Raw genomic sequence first — 18,300 nt, forward strand, 5'->3', positions numbered from 1 at the left:
CCTGCGGTCTGGCGAAGTGGTGCTGGTCTTGGCGGTGCTGGTGGTCTTAATGGTGACGGCGGCGACGGCGATGATCCTAGTCCGCTTTAAATGATGATGTTTTCTATGTTTTGCTATGCTTTCCATGTTCCTTCAGTCTAGTGTTCTTTAGATGACGATGATGTTTCATACTTATGTTCATGAAGTTTAGACGATGATGATGTTGATGACATTTCGACAACGATGATGATGATCTTTAGTTGATGATGTCGATCACATTTCGATGGTGATGATATTTAGATGATGATGTTGATTTATATATATGTGCTGTGCTGATCTATATATGTGTGTTGCGCTGCCATTTCGAATGCAAAATACAAAAACAGATATTTTTGAACTGAACAAAGACTATGTTGACGGCCTTGTTGTCGGCATAGCCACTGCCAGGAGCTCCCAGGAGGGGACACGTGGCTACTATGCCGACGACAGGGCTGCCGGTATAGTTCTAATGTATGCTGGCGGCCTTACTGTCAGCATAGCTGCCATGCGACACCTCCTGGGAGCTCATGACAAGGAGCTATGCCGACGGCATAGAGTAAATCTATGCCGACAGTCTGGCCGCAGGCCGTCGGCATAGATGGGACACGTGTCCTCATTTGGTTGGCCTGCCTTCACGACGGCGCCATCAGTTGCTGCCTCGCATTTTATTGCCGACGGTCGTCCAGAAACCTTCACGACTACGCCGTCGAGATCGACGCCGACGGCCCTATACCGACGGCTGCCATCGACATAGCCCTATACCGACGATATTCGGCGTATGTTGGTAGTGGGTGATGGGATAGTTTGCTGGGCGCATGAGCTCGAGGAAGAAGATGGAGATTGAGAACATAATCTTCTCACGCCTCTGGCCTTTAATGGGCAGGATTAAACGCAGAATAAGCGCGCCGAGTGTCTATAAATTCACAAGTTCCCAAGCGTCGTCTATTAAGCACACGCAGGAATCGAGGAGGCAGTTAATCGTGCCACTACATATCTTGGGACACGATCGCTTTATTGATTAGACGTGCCAATAGTGGGGCCCTCGAGCCGCGCTAGCACATTATGATGACCTTTGAAGCGACAACACGCCACCGTGGTATGGGATGACGGATCGAGCCAGTCAAAGTTGTCAGAACATAACTGGACTGTCGTCCTGATCCAGCCGCGGGAACGCTTCACTGCGCGGGAAAATTTTTCTGTCTATGGTACACATCGATAACGATCACGGTGCAAATTCGTAGGCGACTCCTCGGATGCCCGATGTGGGAACTCTTAGGCAAGACTTGATCAATTCAAAGGTGATAAAGATGGACTAGTAGAACCAACTTCAAAGACCGATGACCGAAGACAGAGAATAGCTCGAAAGAACCGAAGAGCATCCTCGGCTTGAAGACCGGTTCAGGGGAAACCGATGGTGTCCTGGATTAAGGAGTACTCACCACATCATCTCCCGACCAGGTGGACCGGGCCGAGGACCCCCATGATGATTTAATGGTGGGCCCAACTTGTCAAGCCCATGATGTCAAAAAGGAATGTCTCTGAAGATTTGGCGCATACTTCAAAACTTAGAAGTCGTCTACTTTGTAGTTACCTTAGATGTAACCGCCTTTGTGTAAGCCTTAGATACCCCTGGTTCCAATATAAACCAAGGGGCAGGTCCCGTAGACGAGAAATAGACTCATACACATGATCTGGTGATAGATCAATCTGTACTCGACGTAGGATATTATATCTTCGAGAGAGTCCGAACCTAGGTAAAATTATGTGTTCCTGTTACCATTGTTTCAAGGCTACCAATCGGGACCCCTGAACCGAGATCTGCTAGATTTAGCTCCATCATGTAGGAACAGTTGCAATTTTCCTTTTTTTCTATAAAAACACCCAAAATGAGGCATGGGGGAGACGAGGACATGGTTTGAGTTGCTCTTAAACTCTAGAGTCGTCCATAAGGATATTTCATGATACCAAATGGTACATGCGCAAATATAAACATTATAAGTTGCAAGATTCGATCAACAGAGAAATAGTGTCTTCTACTCTACCATCTGCAATGTGGGGATTCCGTTTAATAAAAGGCTTTCTAGAATGTTACAAACTAATCAAAAACTTGGTAATATAATTCTCACGAGAATATGATTATAGCTTCACAAAATGTTTTGTCCATTTGAAATAGCAGAAATTAGGATCATAAAAAATAATACACCATCTCAATATTTATAAATTTTGGTTGTCATCAAACTAGTAATAAAAAGGTAAAATGCTAAGTACAAGATTTTGTCAATTCACAATGCCCCAAATTTTCTTTATATTAAAAATAATAAATAAAAACAATTCTCCAAAGTTTTCATTTTTTTATTAGAATTGCCACAAAAGTTTAAAAAACTTACCCACCATGCCACTGTAAATGAACAAAACATTTAAAAATATTCGCTCCGATGTCCCTTCCTGACTATCTTTAGAAATTTTGGTTGTTGTCAAACAACTAATAAAAATCTTAAAAAATTGTATAAAGATTTTATGACTTCACAACACTTGAATGTATATAAATATTTCTCCAAAAATTCCGTCCGTCCTTCAAATTGCCACCAAAGTTTATAGAAGTTACCCACCATGACACTGGTAATGAATCAAATCATGTTAGAAAAACAATTCACTACAACATCCATCCTTGACTCCCGCTTAGCCTATGTTTGTAGTAGATTAGGTCGACCTATAAAAGCGAGACGACTTTGCGTGTACTAGAGGTGGAGCATAGGGTCGGCTTAGTCTACACAACTCTCCTCCCTTTCTCTATCTCAAAAAACTTGTGTGAATCTATGTTATGACTAGACCACTCATGCTACACTCCATATCAAATTAATAATTAATCGATTTGATTCCATCATGTGTCACCATGATGTCATATCCACGTGTACTCCCTCCATTCCAAAATGTAGTGTGCCCGCGCTTCCCGAGGTCCAACTTTGACCATAAATTTAACCAACAAGACCGACTGCGGCTGGAGAATTTTTTTATATAATTGAAGACTTCTTTTGCATATGAATTCACTGGTATAATTTTTGCTCCCGCCGCAATCGGTCTTGTTGGTTAAATTTCTGGTAAAAGTTGAAACACAGGAATAGAGGAAGCACTATATTTTGGAACGGAGGGAGTACTTATTTATTCACGACCGAGGTCGCTAGATATACATGTATGTTACACTGGCCATGGGATACCCAGCCCGGCCAGCCTGACCCGACCCGGCCCGGTGTTGCCCGTGGGCCGGGCCTGGGCCTGAGATTTGAGCCTGAAGGTCAGGCCGGGCCAGGCTTGGGCTTGGCATTTTTGCATTTTAGGGAAGAGGCCCGGCCGAAGGCTCGATAGGCTTTTCCTCTAATGGGTCGGGCTTGGGCCTGAAATTTAGGCCCGGGCCTAGGTTTTTTGCTTCAGGCTTTGACCGACCCGGCCCGACAGATGACCAGGTGTAATGTATGTGCATGCTACGGAATTAGCGGTTCACGACTTTTAAAAAAAAGTGCTTATATAAATTAAAAGAGTTCACATGTTTTAAAACATATTTATGTCCGTGCATTGGAAAATGTTTGTGTAGTTTTTAAAAGCGTTCACATATTAAAATAATCTTCATATAATTTGAAAAAAATCTCAAAAAATATAATTTGAAAATTCCCCCCTCTCTAAAATAAGTGTTCAACCAATTCTGAAAAATGGTCATGTGTTTAAATAGAATGTTTGTAATTTAAAAAGTGTCCATGTGCTTTAAAAAGTCTATGTGATTTAGAAAGTGTTTCACATGTTTTTAAAAGAATGTTCATCCATTTTGAAAAAAGATTTATGCAATTTAAAAGTGGGAGTTCGAGGGAGGGTGTATAGACTAGGTGCAGGGTGTACCTCGCGGAGGGTCGCCATCATATCGAGCTCGACAAGATTAGTTTCATAATTTTTGATGATTCTCTTGCCCCAGTGAGGTTCCGTGACAGGTGTGTCATGCGGTGGTTGAGACCATCTCCTTGGAATGGACCATGTTTAGACGGAGTGCAATTAGGTAGACACCACACCCGTTGTCGGTGAGAGCGCGTAAGAGGATAAGCTGATAAGCAGCAACACGGGCGGGTCATCATATCGAAATACAGGTTTTAGAAATGTGGATGGGTAGTCATGCTTAGTGAGCCAGGTGTATGTGAACATTTTCTCCTATTACAACACATGAGTATGTTTGTTAGTTTATTTAAATTAAAATCATTTTAATTTGGCAATATATCAAATATCAAAAGACGGACTTGATAGCAAATATTCTTAGTTTTTGGAAAAGAAGTTTAAATATATTACTCCCTCTGACTAAGTTTGTTAGGCCTTGATACATACATTTTGATTCACTATTTCATATTGTAATTTATCCTATTTCAATGATATATTTCACATTTTATGATGCAATTCTAATGTATTTTATCTCTTAAAATGCAAAATAAACATAGAGAGGGAAATTACCAGATAGCTGGAAATCTGGACCTAATTTACATGAGTGGTAAGAATTTTTTTCTAGAGTTCCAAAAATGCTGGGGGTTTTATTGAATTATTTTCAGTAAATATGAAGACTCAAGACCAAAGATGGGCTAAGGGGGGCCCACCAGGGCCCGACTTGGCCTGGCCACGTGGGTCACCCCTTGGCCATGTGGGGTGGTGGCTGTGTGGATGTGGTGGCCCCACTCCTGACCCCCTTTTGGCCATAAGATCTCATTAACCCTAGAAAAACTTCTACGAAATTCTCGGGACTTTTCGCCACCGTCTGCGAGACGGAACTAAGGTGGAACACATTTTCTGTCCGGCGGAGCGATTCTACTGGGGAAATTCTCTCTAGAACGGGTAATCGAAGTCATCGTCATCACCAACACTCCATTCATCATTAGGATCATCATTTCCATCAACATCTGCACCATCACCATCTCATTTCCAATCCTAGTTCATCCATCTCTTCAATATTTGTATCAAACCTCGGATTGATTGTTGGCAGTACTTTTATGTGTTGATTGCACCTTTTAGTTGATGCTTAGGAGATTTATTGGTGGAATATTGTTATTACAGTTTGTTTATCACTTGTTTATACCCACTGATCATGATCCATATATATAATTTCTTGTGAGTAGATTCACATGAGATAAGTCTTGTTGCTAGTAATAATGTGAAGTTGAATAATGTTTAATGTTTTGATGTTATGTTGTGCTGTTCAACCTCTAGTGGTGTTATGTGAACGTCGACTACATGCCAATTCACCATCTTTGGGCCTAGGGTAAGCCATTGTGGAATTAGTTAGTAGATGATGGGCTGCAGGAGTGATAGAAACAAAACAAAGATTATGAATTATTTCGTGAGTTGTTTTGGATCGTAATGTTTAATGCTATGGTTAGATTTATTTTAATTACATCTCTTGTATTTGCGGATGCTTGCATGGAGAGTATGAACATAAGTAGGTATTTGTTCAAGTAAGAACAGTAACTTAATGGAACCTGGTGAAATTTACTCCACAAAATTCTCGTGTATCCTCGAGAGCGTCTTAGCTACTATCAGAAACACTACCGGCTTGTCCTTAGCATACATAAGAAATGGGCCACTTTCTGCACTCTATTATTTTTGTTACTATTTGCCTTATATAAATTATCCTGCTATCAAACTCACTCATCGGGAGTGAAAACTCTTGATCTTCTTTTATTGGATATATCCGACGATGGTGGCATATGTGTGTTGTTCCCTTCGCAGAGGTTTCGCTTTTGGAAAACCTTAAATTGTAGTCTATGTGTTGTCAAGGGTAGTGTTAGGTGTTGTCGCTTGTTTTTGTGTGTCGTTGATTGGGCTCGATATGACTTTTTATGGTCATACGCTTTGTTTTTTTTGTTATCTTTGTCATTATTATTTGTGGTTGTGTGCATACTCGATGGCTGGACTTGTACTCAACATTGTGTTATTGCAGAGGGCGGTGTAATTGATATCCGCTCGATACTAATATACCACCCTTTATCAGAAAAAAAAATGTACGCAGTCGAGATGTTAGATTATCAAACTGTGGTGTCCAAAACTATTTCGTATACACAAAAAAAGATTCAGAAATTCACCCATACCATATTAAATCAGTTTGTAATTGTATACATAATATCACAATACAATATGCGCATTAATATGCAACTCATGAACAACCTCTCTCAAAGACAAAAAAACTGAAGAACAGTCCATGCCATCAAATTGGGACCCATCAATTTGGAATAGGGTTTTTGTTCATGATACATGGATCGATCCCATCGAATTACATTATTGTTCATGATACATACGCACTCCATCTACAGATTTACAGATTAGAGTTTTTTTCCTAGGAAGCAGCTCCACTAAGGCGCATATGCAACCCATCAAGTCCTTCGCCTTGTACCCCGTCACCTCCTCCAGATCGTGCCTCAACTGCACGCCGAGGATCTGCCTGGCGAGGAACAGCGCCGATGCAGCCACGGCGGACGGCAGGATCCGCCCAACGAACCCGAAGAACGCCAACGTCAGGTTGACCAACCGAAGCGCCAGGGACCTCACCAAGAACTCGTCTTCTCGCTCGAAGAACCTCGTGAAGTGGTCGACGAAGGTGTACGCGGTCGGGCCGTCCATAACGCAGCCGAGATCCATGACGAGCTCCCACTCCATCTCCTCCACCGCGTGCACGGTGGTCCCGAGGAACGCCTCGACGACTTCGGCGTCGAGCTTCCGCCCGCTGGATGACTGCTCATACTTGGCGCCGAGGGAGACGGCGGCGGCGGCCACAAGTTGAAGCGCCTCGTCGTGGGCCGGCACGGGACGCACGGACAGGACGCGGTCGAGGTAGACGACGGCGCGGCATAGCGTGCCCTCCGGGAGGCCGCCGAGGTGGCGGGCGAAGGCGTCCATCCAGAGCACGAGCTCGGCGCGCATGGACGGGCTGATGTGGCCCTGCTGCATCTTGGACATGTAGTCCGCGTCAGGGTGCTCCCTGGCGTCTCTCTCCTTGGCCCGGAGGTCCGCGTCGACGTCGGGCTCGTAAGGATCCACGCAGTTCTGCCCTAGGTTTTTCTTGAAGCCGACGGCGGTAGACAAGGGATGAACGGCCGGGCCGTCGGCTTGCCGCGGGTAGTACATCGGCTGGAGCAGCATTGGCCACGCAGCGAGGGCTGGGTCGCCGGCGATTCGGGAGATGGCAGTCGAGTCGTCGCCGATCGGAGCGTGTAGGGAGAGCACCGCACGTGGAAGGAGCAGTGTCTGTCCGGAGCCGACGAAAAGGAAAGCGGGCTTTGGCGATCGCGTATGGCGCCATGTATTTATGGATGGGATGCTAGTGTTCTGATCGGGTTTGAGAATTGAGACCCATGAGGTTTCGGAATTCCCGTACCGACTCGGACTTGCTTCTTAATTTGCATGTTGTTACGTGGCGTCAACGTAGCGGATGTACATTGTCACGTGAAATTAAATCCGTAAATCCGAGATCAAGTCAATCGGCAGCTTATGCGACCCTACATGTTTCACTTTAGTTCTCCTGACTCCTGTGCGTACATGTAAATCAAGCAAAACCAAGTCTGCAAAGTTTTCATTTCTTTGAAAGAGCAACCCTGGAAGTTCAAGCATTCTCCGCAACAGCAAAAGTACCAACAGGGACAGGCTAATGCACTGAATTACATCACAAAATTTTCACCAAACTGCCAATCGTACCAGTGCCAAATTTCTTGCAGAACACATAATTACGACAGTCCCTTGGGACGAAGATTTCACGGATGTGGCGCATCTGATCTTCAAAAGACTAAAATTGGTCATCAGGTGTCATTCCAGCGGAACAGCTTCACTCATTTCCAGGCTCTGAGGGTGAAAATAATCGACAATCTAGTAATAGTACAACCTGCCAGCACAACAAGAACACCGTTTAGGCATCACATCCCAACAGGCATAAAGCAGACGGAACAAAATATGTCGTGCAGACTGACAACCATATAATATAATGTAACGTAAGACTGTTAAGATAAGAAAAGAAAAGATGAAGCACGAGCATGGAGCAACGGCCTGCGATGGGAGCAGCTCCTTCGTCAAGCGCGTCCTCGCCTGCAGCATTTTGCATCTTCCCCTGATGTACCGCGCCGTCGCTGCCACTGCACACCATGGGGGAGTCGAGATGACAGGGATGGAAGGGACAACCATGCCGCCGAGACCTTGAGACGACGGGTACACGAGGGACAGCCGGCGCCGGAGAGGTCTTGAGCTGGTTTCGCATGGCGGCGGCTCAGATCAAGAGAGAGTGTTGTGCAAGTCGAGGGGGAGAAGCCGTTCCCGCAAAGTCACTTTGCACGGTTAGGTCATGTACCGGTAAATTTGAGGTTGTCCACTTTTTCTGAGATTCGTGAGACGGTATGGCCCACCTAGATGTATAGCACTAGTATTTCTTTTGTATTTTTATTTTTAATCAAATCAGTGGTAGCATAATGGACCTGAGAGTATACCTTTTGTCAGGGACAGTACGCATGCAAGACTCACCTCTCACTCTATGTGTGGAACAAATCCATAGACTTTATTTCATCTTAGACAATTTAAATCAACCATATCTTTTGAACTATAGACTCATTTTTTAAACTTTTTATATATTTGGACTCCTTGCGTCAAGAACTTGAAAACTAGACCAATTTTGGATATATTTCAAACACATTAATTTTTGATGTTTCACATTTCATACGTGAAATAAACCCATTTCACTAGAAAAAACTGAACCTAACCTATTTCACTAGAAATATGTGAATAACATTTTTCACATAAATGTATTAAACCCAAATATGAAACTCAAATTTTAACTTGTGAAACTAATCATTTGGAAGTGTTTAACATTTTTATTTCAAAAGAGTAAAATAAGTTGTTTCATAAATGTGCAATTGAAATAGATGTGATTTTTATGGAAGAAGCCAGTGAAAAGTAAAATGCACCTACTGAAAGTGAAAAAAAATGTGAATTATGAAATGTGTAAGGATTTTCAAAAGAGCGAAATATGCTTTTTCAATATTGTGAAATTAAAATAGGTGTAATTTTTATGAAACAAGCTAGTGCAAAGTGAAATGTAGGTTCCGAAAGTAAGAAAATGTGAAACTGAATGTTAACTTGTGAAATTGAAATTTTTGAAATGTGTAACGGTTTATTTTAAAAGAATGAAATACGCTTTTTCAATAATGTGAAATTGAAATAAATGTGATTTTTGGGAAACAAACCAGTGAAAAGTGGTATGTAGGTTCTGAAAGTAAAAGGCAATATGAAACTGAAATGTCACTTTTGAAACTGATTATTTCAAAATGTGTAACGTTTTCTTAAAGAGTGAAATGCGTTATTTGACAATTGTGGAACTGAAATATATGTGATTTTTGTGAAATGCGGCTTTTGAAAATGACAATAATATTAAACTGAAATATCAACTTGTGAAACAGATTAGTTGGAAATGTGTAACTTTTTATTTCAAATGAGTGAAACATGTTATTTTAAAAATATGAAAATGAAATAGATGTGATTTTTATGAAACAAGCCAGTGAAAAGTGAAATGTGGGTTCTGAAAATGAAAATAATATGTAACTGAAATGTTAACTTATGAAAACGTTTATTTAAAAATGTGTAATAGTTTATTTCAAAAGAGAGAAATATTTTATTCAAAAAATGTGGAATTGAAATAGATATAATTTTTAAGAAACAAGCTTATGAAAAGTGAAATGTGGGTTCTGAAAATGAAAATAATATGAAACCGTAATGTCATCTTACGAAACTGATTATTTTTTAAATGTGTAACTATTTATTTCAGAAGAGTGAAATATTTTTTTCCCAAAAATGTGATATTGAAATAGATATGATTTATGTGACATATGTTTCATGAATTTAAACCTATTTAAAATGTATCCAAAATTGGTCTTGTTTTAAAGGTCTTTGCGACATGAGTTCAAATATATATAAAGTTTTGGAATCGAAATTTTGGTTTATGAGATATGGATGATTTAAGTTGCTAAAGGTGAAATAAATGGATGAATTAGTTTGGAAGAGAGAAGAGAAAGAATGGCAGCACATGCATGCAAACCTTGTACCATCGGACTAAAAGTTGGCTCTGGTGGAATCTCGCGTACCGTATTAACATATTTGATAGCTGTGTATTCTCAAAGCAAAATGACTAGCTTTTTATATTGCATACTGCTGCATTAATCTTTAGACAGGACGAGCGGCTAGCGATCTGCCGCTAGGTGCCGGAACCGCTTAATTTTCCGCTTCGAAGCCGTTCCGCGTGGTCCGCTTATTTTCAAGGAACTGCTCGGTTCGGGAATATGGGAGAATATGCCGTTCCTGGAGCCGGTGGGTTCCTGTTCCTGCAACGAACCAAACGCGAGAATGGTCTGTGGGGATGGGTCCGGCCCATTACGTTTCATTCCGTGACAAAAACCAAACACACCCTTACACTTATCAAAATTTGGGACCCATATCACACAGGCAGTAGAATGAATGACAACGGAGGTCGGACTTAATTTTGAGTTCCATCGTGTAACTAATTAAATTCCTATAAACATCCCCATAAAGAATATTGTCTTTGTTCATCCATGATACATGCATCAACACAAAGTTCCTTTGTAGCCCACGCTACATGAAACCTCTTATATATTGTGTCGTTTGAGAGAAACAAAAAAGACAATGCGTCCGCACGGATCTCGATGCAGAAATAGATGGTAAAGATAAGGGGTACCATGATTAGGGTTAACCAATAACGACATCTGCAAAGGCGCATCGATCGCGCACACAGTTCATCCATGGCCTTGTAGCACGTCATTTACAGATTAGACATTTTTCTTAGGAAGCAGCTTCTCTATGGCGCATATGCAACCCATCAAGTCCACCGCCTTGTACCCCGTCACCTCCTCCAGATGGTCACTCAACTGCACGCCGAGGATCTGCCTGGCGAGGAACAGCGCCGATGCAGCCACGGCGGACGGCAGGATCCGCCCAACGAACCCGAAAAACCCCAACGTCAAGTTGACCAGACGAAGCGCCAGGGACCTCACCAAAAACACATCTTCTCGCCCGAAGAACCTCGTGAAGTGTTCGACGAAGGTGTACGCGGTCGGGCCGTCCATGGCGCAGCCGAGATCCATGAAGAGCTCCCACTCCATCTCCTCCACCACGTGCACGGTGGTCCCGAGGAATGCCTGGACGACTTCGGCGTTGAGCCTCCGCCCGCTGGCGAACTGCTCGTGCTTAGCCCCGAGGGAGACGGCGGCGGCAGCCACGAGCTGGAGCGCCTCGTCGTGGGCCGGCACGGGGCGAACGGACAAGACGCGGTCGAGGTAGGCGACGGCGCGGCAGAGCGTGCCCTCCGGGAGTCCGCCGAGGTGGCGGGCGAAGGCGTCCATCCAGAGCACGAGCTCGGCGCGCATGGATGGGCTGATGTGGCCCTGCTGCATCTTGGACATGTAGTCGGCGTCAGGGTGCTCCCTGGGGTCCCTTTCCTTGGCCCGGAGGTCCGCGTCGACATCAGGCTGGTAGGGATCCGCGCACTTGAGCCCCAGGTTTTCTCGTCGGGCGCCCATGACCCAAGAGACGGGATGAACGGCCGGGACGGCGGCTTGCCGCGGGTCGTACATCGGCTGGAGCAGCATTGGCTACGCTGCGAGTGCGAGGGCTGGGCCGCCGGCGACTGGGGAGATGGCAGTCGAGTCGCCGCCGATCGGAACGTGCAGGAAGGAGCAGTGTCTGTCAGCAGCCGACGAAAGAGAAGCGGGGCTTTGGCGATCGCATTGCGCCATGTATATATAGATGGGATACGGGTGCTCTGACCGGGTTTGACACCCATTTAGTTTCGGAATTAAGGTACCGACTCGGAGTATTACTTTGCAGGTTGTTACGTGGCGCCAACGTAGTCAAGTACTAGTACATCAATATAGGTGTGTGTGTGCAGACATTTTAGCATCTACTCCTATAGTCGACGTAATTGCGTCACGCAACTTAGTCTTTCAGTTGTCTTTCTATCTGTCTACTCTACTTCCATACTTCAACAAATACTGAATCAGAGATTCTAACATGATGCAGAGTAAGCAATTTTTTTGTTCTTGGCAAGATAAGCACAATGCATGGAACAACAACTTATCTGAAGGTCACCAATGGCATGGCTGCCAAGTTCCTCCTAATTCGGAAACTTTTCGAATAGAAATTATACTCCATGGACAAAGATCGACAAAGCAAGTGACCACTAAGACCATTAACTGAAATTAAACTCAGCACACATGCATGTACCAGAACTGGCTATTGACGAACCATATTGCCATGAAGAATTATACAGATCATCAAACAACCATATATTGTAGCTTCTGTAATACTAGGAGAATGAAGAAAGGAGAAAGCAGTTCTAAGTAATAGCTGGCATGCCGTTTCTTGGATTGGATCCGTGAGCTGCAGCCTCCGGCAAGCCGACCTACTCTTCCCCTCATCCGTCTGCCACCCTCCTCCTCGTTTAGGTCGCCGGAAGGAGCCTCCGGCTTGTCGTCGTCGTACGTCGTCGCCCTACTGCTAGAGGAGATCATCATCGTCCTTACCAGCGAGAGAGACGGCGGAACACGAGCACGGCCTTGGATGGCAGCCGCGCTCATCGGGCCGTCGGAGATATTGCTGGCCGCGGGAGGATCGGCCCTCCGGTCTCTTTTCTTTTCGGTGAGCGTTTTATTTTTTGAAGAATGGAAGTAGAATTAAGAGGAAGAAAGGAGAGCAGTTAGATAGAAATGGACGGCTGATTGTACATGCTATGCTACAGTACCCGTACAGTAAATACTTAGGCCTCTTTTGGTTCATAGGATAGGATTATCGTACGAATAGGAATTTTATAGGAAATGAGATGACATGTATCTCAAATCCTATGAGTAGGAATAGGAAACGAGATGTCATTTGGTTCACACCAAAGGAATTTTCCATTGAGTCTAGGCTCATTTTTATTTTCCTATGAAATATGGAGGATAGGAACCAATCCTATGTAGGAATAGGAATCCATTCCTATGAACCAAAGGGCTCTAAAGGAAAAAATCCTATAAGAATCCTATCCTCTACAATTCGTATGAGATTCCTCCAATCCAAAGGAGGCCTTAACTGTTAAACCCGTCATTCCGAGCACAAGTCAAGCAGCAACTTTTTCAAGCCTACAAGTTTCACTTTAGTTCTCCCGACTCGTGCGTGTAATCAGCTACTCCCTCCATTCCTAAATATTTGTCTTTCTAGAGATTCCAACAAGTGACTACATACAGAGCAAAATGGGTGAATCTACACTCGAAAATATGTCTATATACATCCGTATGTTGTAGTACATTTGAAATCTCTAAAAAGACAAATTTAGAACGGAGGGAGTAGCTTCTAATCAAGCAAAGCCAAGTCTGCAAAGTTTTCATATCTGAAAGAGAGATCCTGGAGGTTCAAGCAAAACAGCAGAAGTACCAACAGGACAGGCTAATGCACTGAATTACTCGATCACAACCTTTGCGCCAAACTACAACAGTGCAGAACTTCTTTCAGAACACATAACTACGGCAGTCTCTAGGGACGGAGATTTCCGTGATGTGGCGTGTCTGATCTTCAAAAGACAACATTGGTCATGAGAGAGTACTGTTTCATTCCAGCGGAACAGCTTCACGCATTTCCAGGCTCTGAGGGTGAAAATAATCAGTAACAGTACAACCTGCCAGAACAACAAGAACACCGTTTATGCAGCGCATCCCAACAGGCATAAGGTAGATGGGAAAAATAATATGCCGTGCAGACTGACAGCCATCTAATATAATGTGGCTTAAAAATGTTAAGAAAAGAAAAGATGAAGCACGAGCATGGAAAAATTCTTGAATACATTGAGCCTCGTTCACATTCACCTGTGAATATGTGATTGTTCTCTTCCTACCAACTACTAAGGCCCTGTTTGTTTTGGCTTTTGCTTCTGCTTTTGCAGCTTTCCACTTTGGCCAAAAAGCCATAAAAGCTCCTAAATAGGTGCTTTTGGAGCTTTTATGGCTTCTGGAGCTAAATATTGTTATATTGAGGGCGTGTTCTGAAAGTGCCCAGCTTCTCCAAAACTTCCTAGATTTAACTTCTCGTATGGCTTCTCACTTCAGCTGGCGCTATGGAAAGCGTTCGGCACCCAACTTCCGGTTTCCGTGGTTAGGCACGGGTCTGACAGGCCATTTGATTAGCAATAAGCCCAACTTCAGATGGATTGGTAGCCCGGGTTGGGGCCCAAAGCCAATAGCCAACGCGCGCGAGAGAGAGTTAGCGATGGAAAATCGAAACGGTATGCTGAATGTCACTTGGCGGTGGCAATCCTATGTAATTTGCCTCAACTCCAACTTCCCTGTTTTCACGGATCTGGAAAGGACCAGCTTCCCAAACTCCTTCCTTTTTACACTGAGACGGGCCGCCAGCTTCTCTATTCCAGCTTCCTGGAGCTAGAGCGTTCGGCTCAGCTTCATGCGTGGAGTTCATGAAGCTGGGAGCTGGAGCGTTGCCGAACAGGCCCTGAGTCATGAAAAGCCGTAAAACCTCCAAAAGCACCTATTTAGAAGCTTTTTTGGCTTTTTGGTCAAAGTAGAAAAGCTGCAAAAGTAGAAGCAAAAGCCCAAACAAACAGGGCCTAAACACCCTCTCTTCTAGCCACAAAATTATCTTTGCTTATCTTGAATAATACATAAGTGAAAACAGAATAGTAAAGTTGGAACGAATTAGGCACTGCTACTCTATCCTTTGCTATTATGTATCATTGCTATGCTGGTATGCATGGTGTCAAACTTCCTAAACAATGCTATTATGTATCAATGCAATACCGGTATGCAATAGCACTGGTAAGATTCTTTACCTTCAAATATAACCTCGGCATGAGTTGAAGCTTTTTTGTAGTTTAGTAACTTCTTTAGTCCATCCTCATTAGACATTGCCAATTGCGCAGCACGACAAAGACTTATGGATAATGTGCGAAGAAGCCTTGCTTTACAGAGAATAACCTCTATGAAGGACATTTCATTTGAAAACAAGTGAATACCAGTCATATCCACAAACTGAAGGTTGGCACACATGCCATCAGTATACTGTGCATTTTGAAACTCTCCATTTGCCTCAAATTTCTGCTCTATGCCATAATCATATAGGGAATAGTGTTTACAGAGTCAATTCGATACCTCTCACTCACGCACACACTGTCTATATGTGTACTACCATTACAAGCCACATGGGCCAAGCCGGTCCGCTAAGAGCGCGCGCGCACACACACACATGGGCTGGGTCCAGCTTGTAGCAGTTGAACAAATATTACATTATTTACTCATGTAAGTAAAGTCACATCCACAGCTCACAAAGGCATGAACCCAGTTCTAGAAGAACTATAGGAGTTTAGGATGTTACAATTTATAGAGGCTCTCAACCCACTAGAAACAAAAAAAAATCAGTTCAAGTAGTAAACTAGTAATTTTTGTAGGAAACCACTACAGGATTACAAATATATACAACTTTGTAGCTAACGCAAAGAACATCATGTGGAGGTAATTTACAAGTTACATTCCAAACAAGGTGGTTTCTCATTAAGTTGGGGTTTGAGACGCAACACCACTTCGAGTTTAGATCCCGATTGTCCCTAGCTGATCAAATGCTTGACAACAACCATATCATTGCACAATATCATGAATTAACAAGCAAATGAGACCGACAAAGCCCACCAATGCACTAGGAGGATCAGGCACAACACTACATGACCTAGTCCTCGATGTTGTCTGAAGGAAATTTTATTACGGAAATGATGAATCCCGAACGTTCGGGATTCGCCCATGGCAAATCGAACGTTTTTATGGCAACTTTAGTTGACGCGAAGATGGCAAGTTTAGTTGACAAGCATGGCAATTTCGTGGCAAAAAACAAACTGAGGGCGGAATTGCTATGCTTACCAACTAAATTTGACATCCCTCGCGTATATAAATTGGCAAAAAAAAAACCTTCGAACATTCAGTAGTAGTTATATGCGTCCTTTAATTATGTCTATGAGTGCCGAATTTAATTTCAATGGTAAGAAGGGGTAAACAGAGAGGGTGTACCGGTTGATGATAAGTAGATATCTGAAGCTTGGTAAGGGTCGCAAGGCTGCAGAGAAATTTGGAGAAATCACGGTCGGCTAAATAGTCCCATATATCAATAACAGCAGAATCCAGTCGCGGAAGATCCCCAAGGTCACAACCATAATCATCAAGCGAAAGAATATGGAGGAATCCCAGATTAGGCCCCTGAATCACCCACTGTTTGAGTTCACCAGGGATATTCACATCCCGAAGTGACAGCACCTCGAGCAGCGGTGAGGTCGCAATGATCTCCTGCAGTTGGTATTGACAGTTTTCCTTTAAGAAGACACTAGCCAGACTAAGTTTCCTCAGCTCTGGCAAACCTTTGAATCCCCGGGGTAGCATCGGGATGGAGCAGCAGCAGAGACGGAGGGAGGTGAGGCGGCCGCAGGTGAAGACGGAGGAGGGGAGGGTCAGGGAGCCGGTGATGTCGAGGATCCCAACACCTCGGCGGGAGAGGACGAGTAGCCAGTCGTGGATGCGGCCTTTGTAGGGCTTGGCAATGACGGCGCGGAAGAGCCGGACGCGGCCGGGGCAGCGGAGGAGGATGCTGTCCACGGCCCCCACATACTTGTCGCCATCATCGAAGTCGAGGTCGAGCGATGGAAGGGCCTCCCATCGGCGTCGCCAGGCGCGGGAGAGCGCCGACGTGCGGACGGCGTCGCGGGGCCCGACGCGGTTGAGGATGTCGTCGAGGACGGCCGTTGGCAGGGAGATCAGGGCTTCCGCCTCCGCCACAGCGGCCTCAATCGCCGGAAGCGGCCTGTAGGAGCGGCGCGGCGGCTTGGTGTGTGTGTGTGGGGGGGGGGGGGGGGGGGGGGGGGGGGGGGGGGGGGGGGGCTGGCGGCGGGGGCCTTGGGGAAGGGAAGAAAAAATCGAAACGAGCAAAACAAAACAAAAATACACATCTTACCCTAAAAAAAGCACACATTTTACATTTTGGAGCGCATGTTGCCAAGTCCTTCTGAGGCGTTTACTCCAGAAAGAACTTCAATGCCGACACTACATTGCTTTTTTTTTCAAGCCGCAATTGTCCATTTTCTTAGATTTTTCTTTCTACCTTCATGTTGATCCTTGATTTTAAAGTATTTAGGGGCCTCGAAACAACACAAGAGGATGGGCTCATTACGACTAAACAATCATTCTCACACTCTCAAGCGTAAACTGCTGGGCCTCAGCTCCCTCGAGAAAACAATGGCGAGGAGAGATCACGCGTGTTGGTTCTTCGGGAAGGAGGCACAAGCACTACCTTCTTCCACAAACATGTTCGTCATCGAAAGAGAGGACTGGCGGCTCTAGCCTTGTGCGGGATGGGGAATAATTGAGAGTGAGTAAAAAAATGACGGGAAAGCCTCTTGGCGCACTTTACATCGTTCAATACATTTTTGTAAAATAAAAGCAGGTGGATCAGAGCCCCAAAAACCGACAAATTTATTCGCTTTCCTCGAACAATGTTGAATCTTGATTGAACGAAGCATTTGAATCTTGTCAAAACAATCCATCGTGATAGCAGCATAGGGAGCTATCACATCAATGTCACCGTTGCAAGCTTGAGTAGTTTTCAAAGTCAGACTCAATGATCATCGAGGAACAACCATGAGTTTTCTATTAGTTACCACACGGCCTATGTGCTAAGCTGTTTGTCGAGGGGATGACCCCCGGTAGGCTCCAGGAGACAAGACATCATTTCAAAACTTTGCCAGGGGAGCAGCCCCTGGTCGGCTGGAGGCTGGAACCTAGCCGGTTGGAGCCCTGGCTTGCTGGAGGCTACAACCTGGCCATCCGGGTAGAGGATGGAACCTGCCATCCGGGTGGAGCCATCCGAGTAGAGGCTGGAACATTCCATCCGGGTGGAGCCATCTGGGTGGAGGTTGGAACCTGGCTATCCGGGTAGAGGCTGGAACCTGGCCATCTGGGTGGAGCCGTCCGAGTAGTGGCTAGAACATGTCCATCCGGGTGGAGCCGTCTGGGTGGAGGTTGGAATATGGCTATCCGGGTAGAGCCGTCCGGGTAGAGGCTGGAACCTGGTCATCCGGGTGGAGCCGTCCGGGTAGAGGAATATTTTTATAGAAGAGAGAATGTTAATTACAAGAGCGGCGTATTGTAGATGAGAACATCTACAAAGCCTCGACAGCACCTTAGACCAAAAGGAAAACAA

The 18,300-nt window shown here is 44.6% G+C and overlaps 3 protein-coding genes across 3 annotated transcripts; all 3 read right to left on the reverse strand.

The window, feature by feature from the left end:
• Positions 1-6,315: 6,315 nt before the first annotated feature.
• On the reverse strand, positions 6,316-7,297 carry LOC123125259 (putative cyclin-F1-1). The gene has a single exon (XM_044545780.1). It carries the CDS (start codon positions 7,174-7,176, stop codon positions 6,316-6,318), a length of 861 nt encoding a protein of 286 aa, XP_044401715.1. The 5' UTR covers positions 7,177-7,297.
• A 3,381-nt stretch (positions 7,298-10,678) lies between these two features.
• On the reverse strand, positions 10,679-11,780 carry LOC123125260 (putative cyclin-F1-1). Its single transcript, XM_044545781.1, has one exon. The coding sequence runs from the start codon at positions 11,670-11,672 to the stop codon at positions 10,854-10,856; it is 819 nt and encodes a 272-aa protein (XP_044401716.1). The 5' UTR covers positions 11,673-11,780; the 3' UTR covers positions 10,679-10,853.
• Positions 11,781-13,429: 1,649 nt separating this feature from the next.
• On the reverse strand, positions 13,430-16,937 carry LOC123120793 (F-box/FBD/LRR-repeat protein At1g13570-like; the record flags this gene model as incomplete). The annotated part of the gene is made up of 3 exons (XM_044540787.1): positions 13,430-13,732; positions 14,897-15,025; positions 16,122-16,937. Coding segments are annotated over 2 exons (843 nt in total), but the record flags the coding sequence as incomplete, so codon positions are not given.
• Between the last annotated feature and the right edge of the window lie 1,363 nt (positions 16,938-18,300).

The sequence above is a fragment of the Triticum aestivum genome, chromosome 5D (assembly GCF_018294505.1).
Source record: "Triticum aestivum cultivar Chinese Spring chromosome 5D, IWGSC CS RefSeq v2.1, whole genome shotgun sequence".
Lineage (NCBI taxonomy): Eukaryota > Viridiplantae > Streptophyta > Magnoliopsida > Poales > Poaceae > Triticum > Triticum aestivum.

Bases quoted from the DNA above. Each gene is read 5' to 3' on its own strand.
- LOC123125259 (XM_044545780.1), bottom strand. From the start codon at position 7,176: ATGCTGCTCCAGCCGATGTACTACCCGCGGCAAGCCGACGGCCCGGCC.
- LOC123125260 (XM_044545781.1), bottom strand. From the start codon at position 11,672: ATGCTGCTCCAGCCGATGTACGACCCGCGGCAAGCCGCCGTCCCGGCC.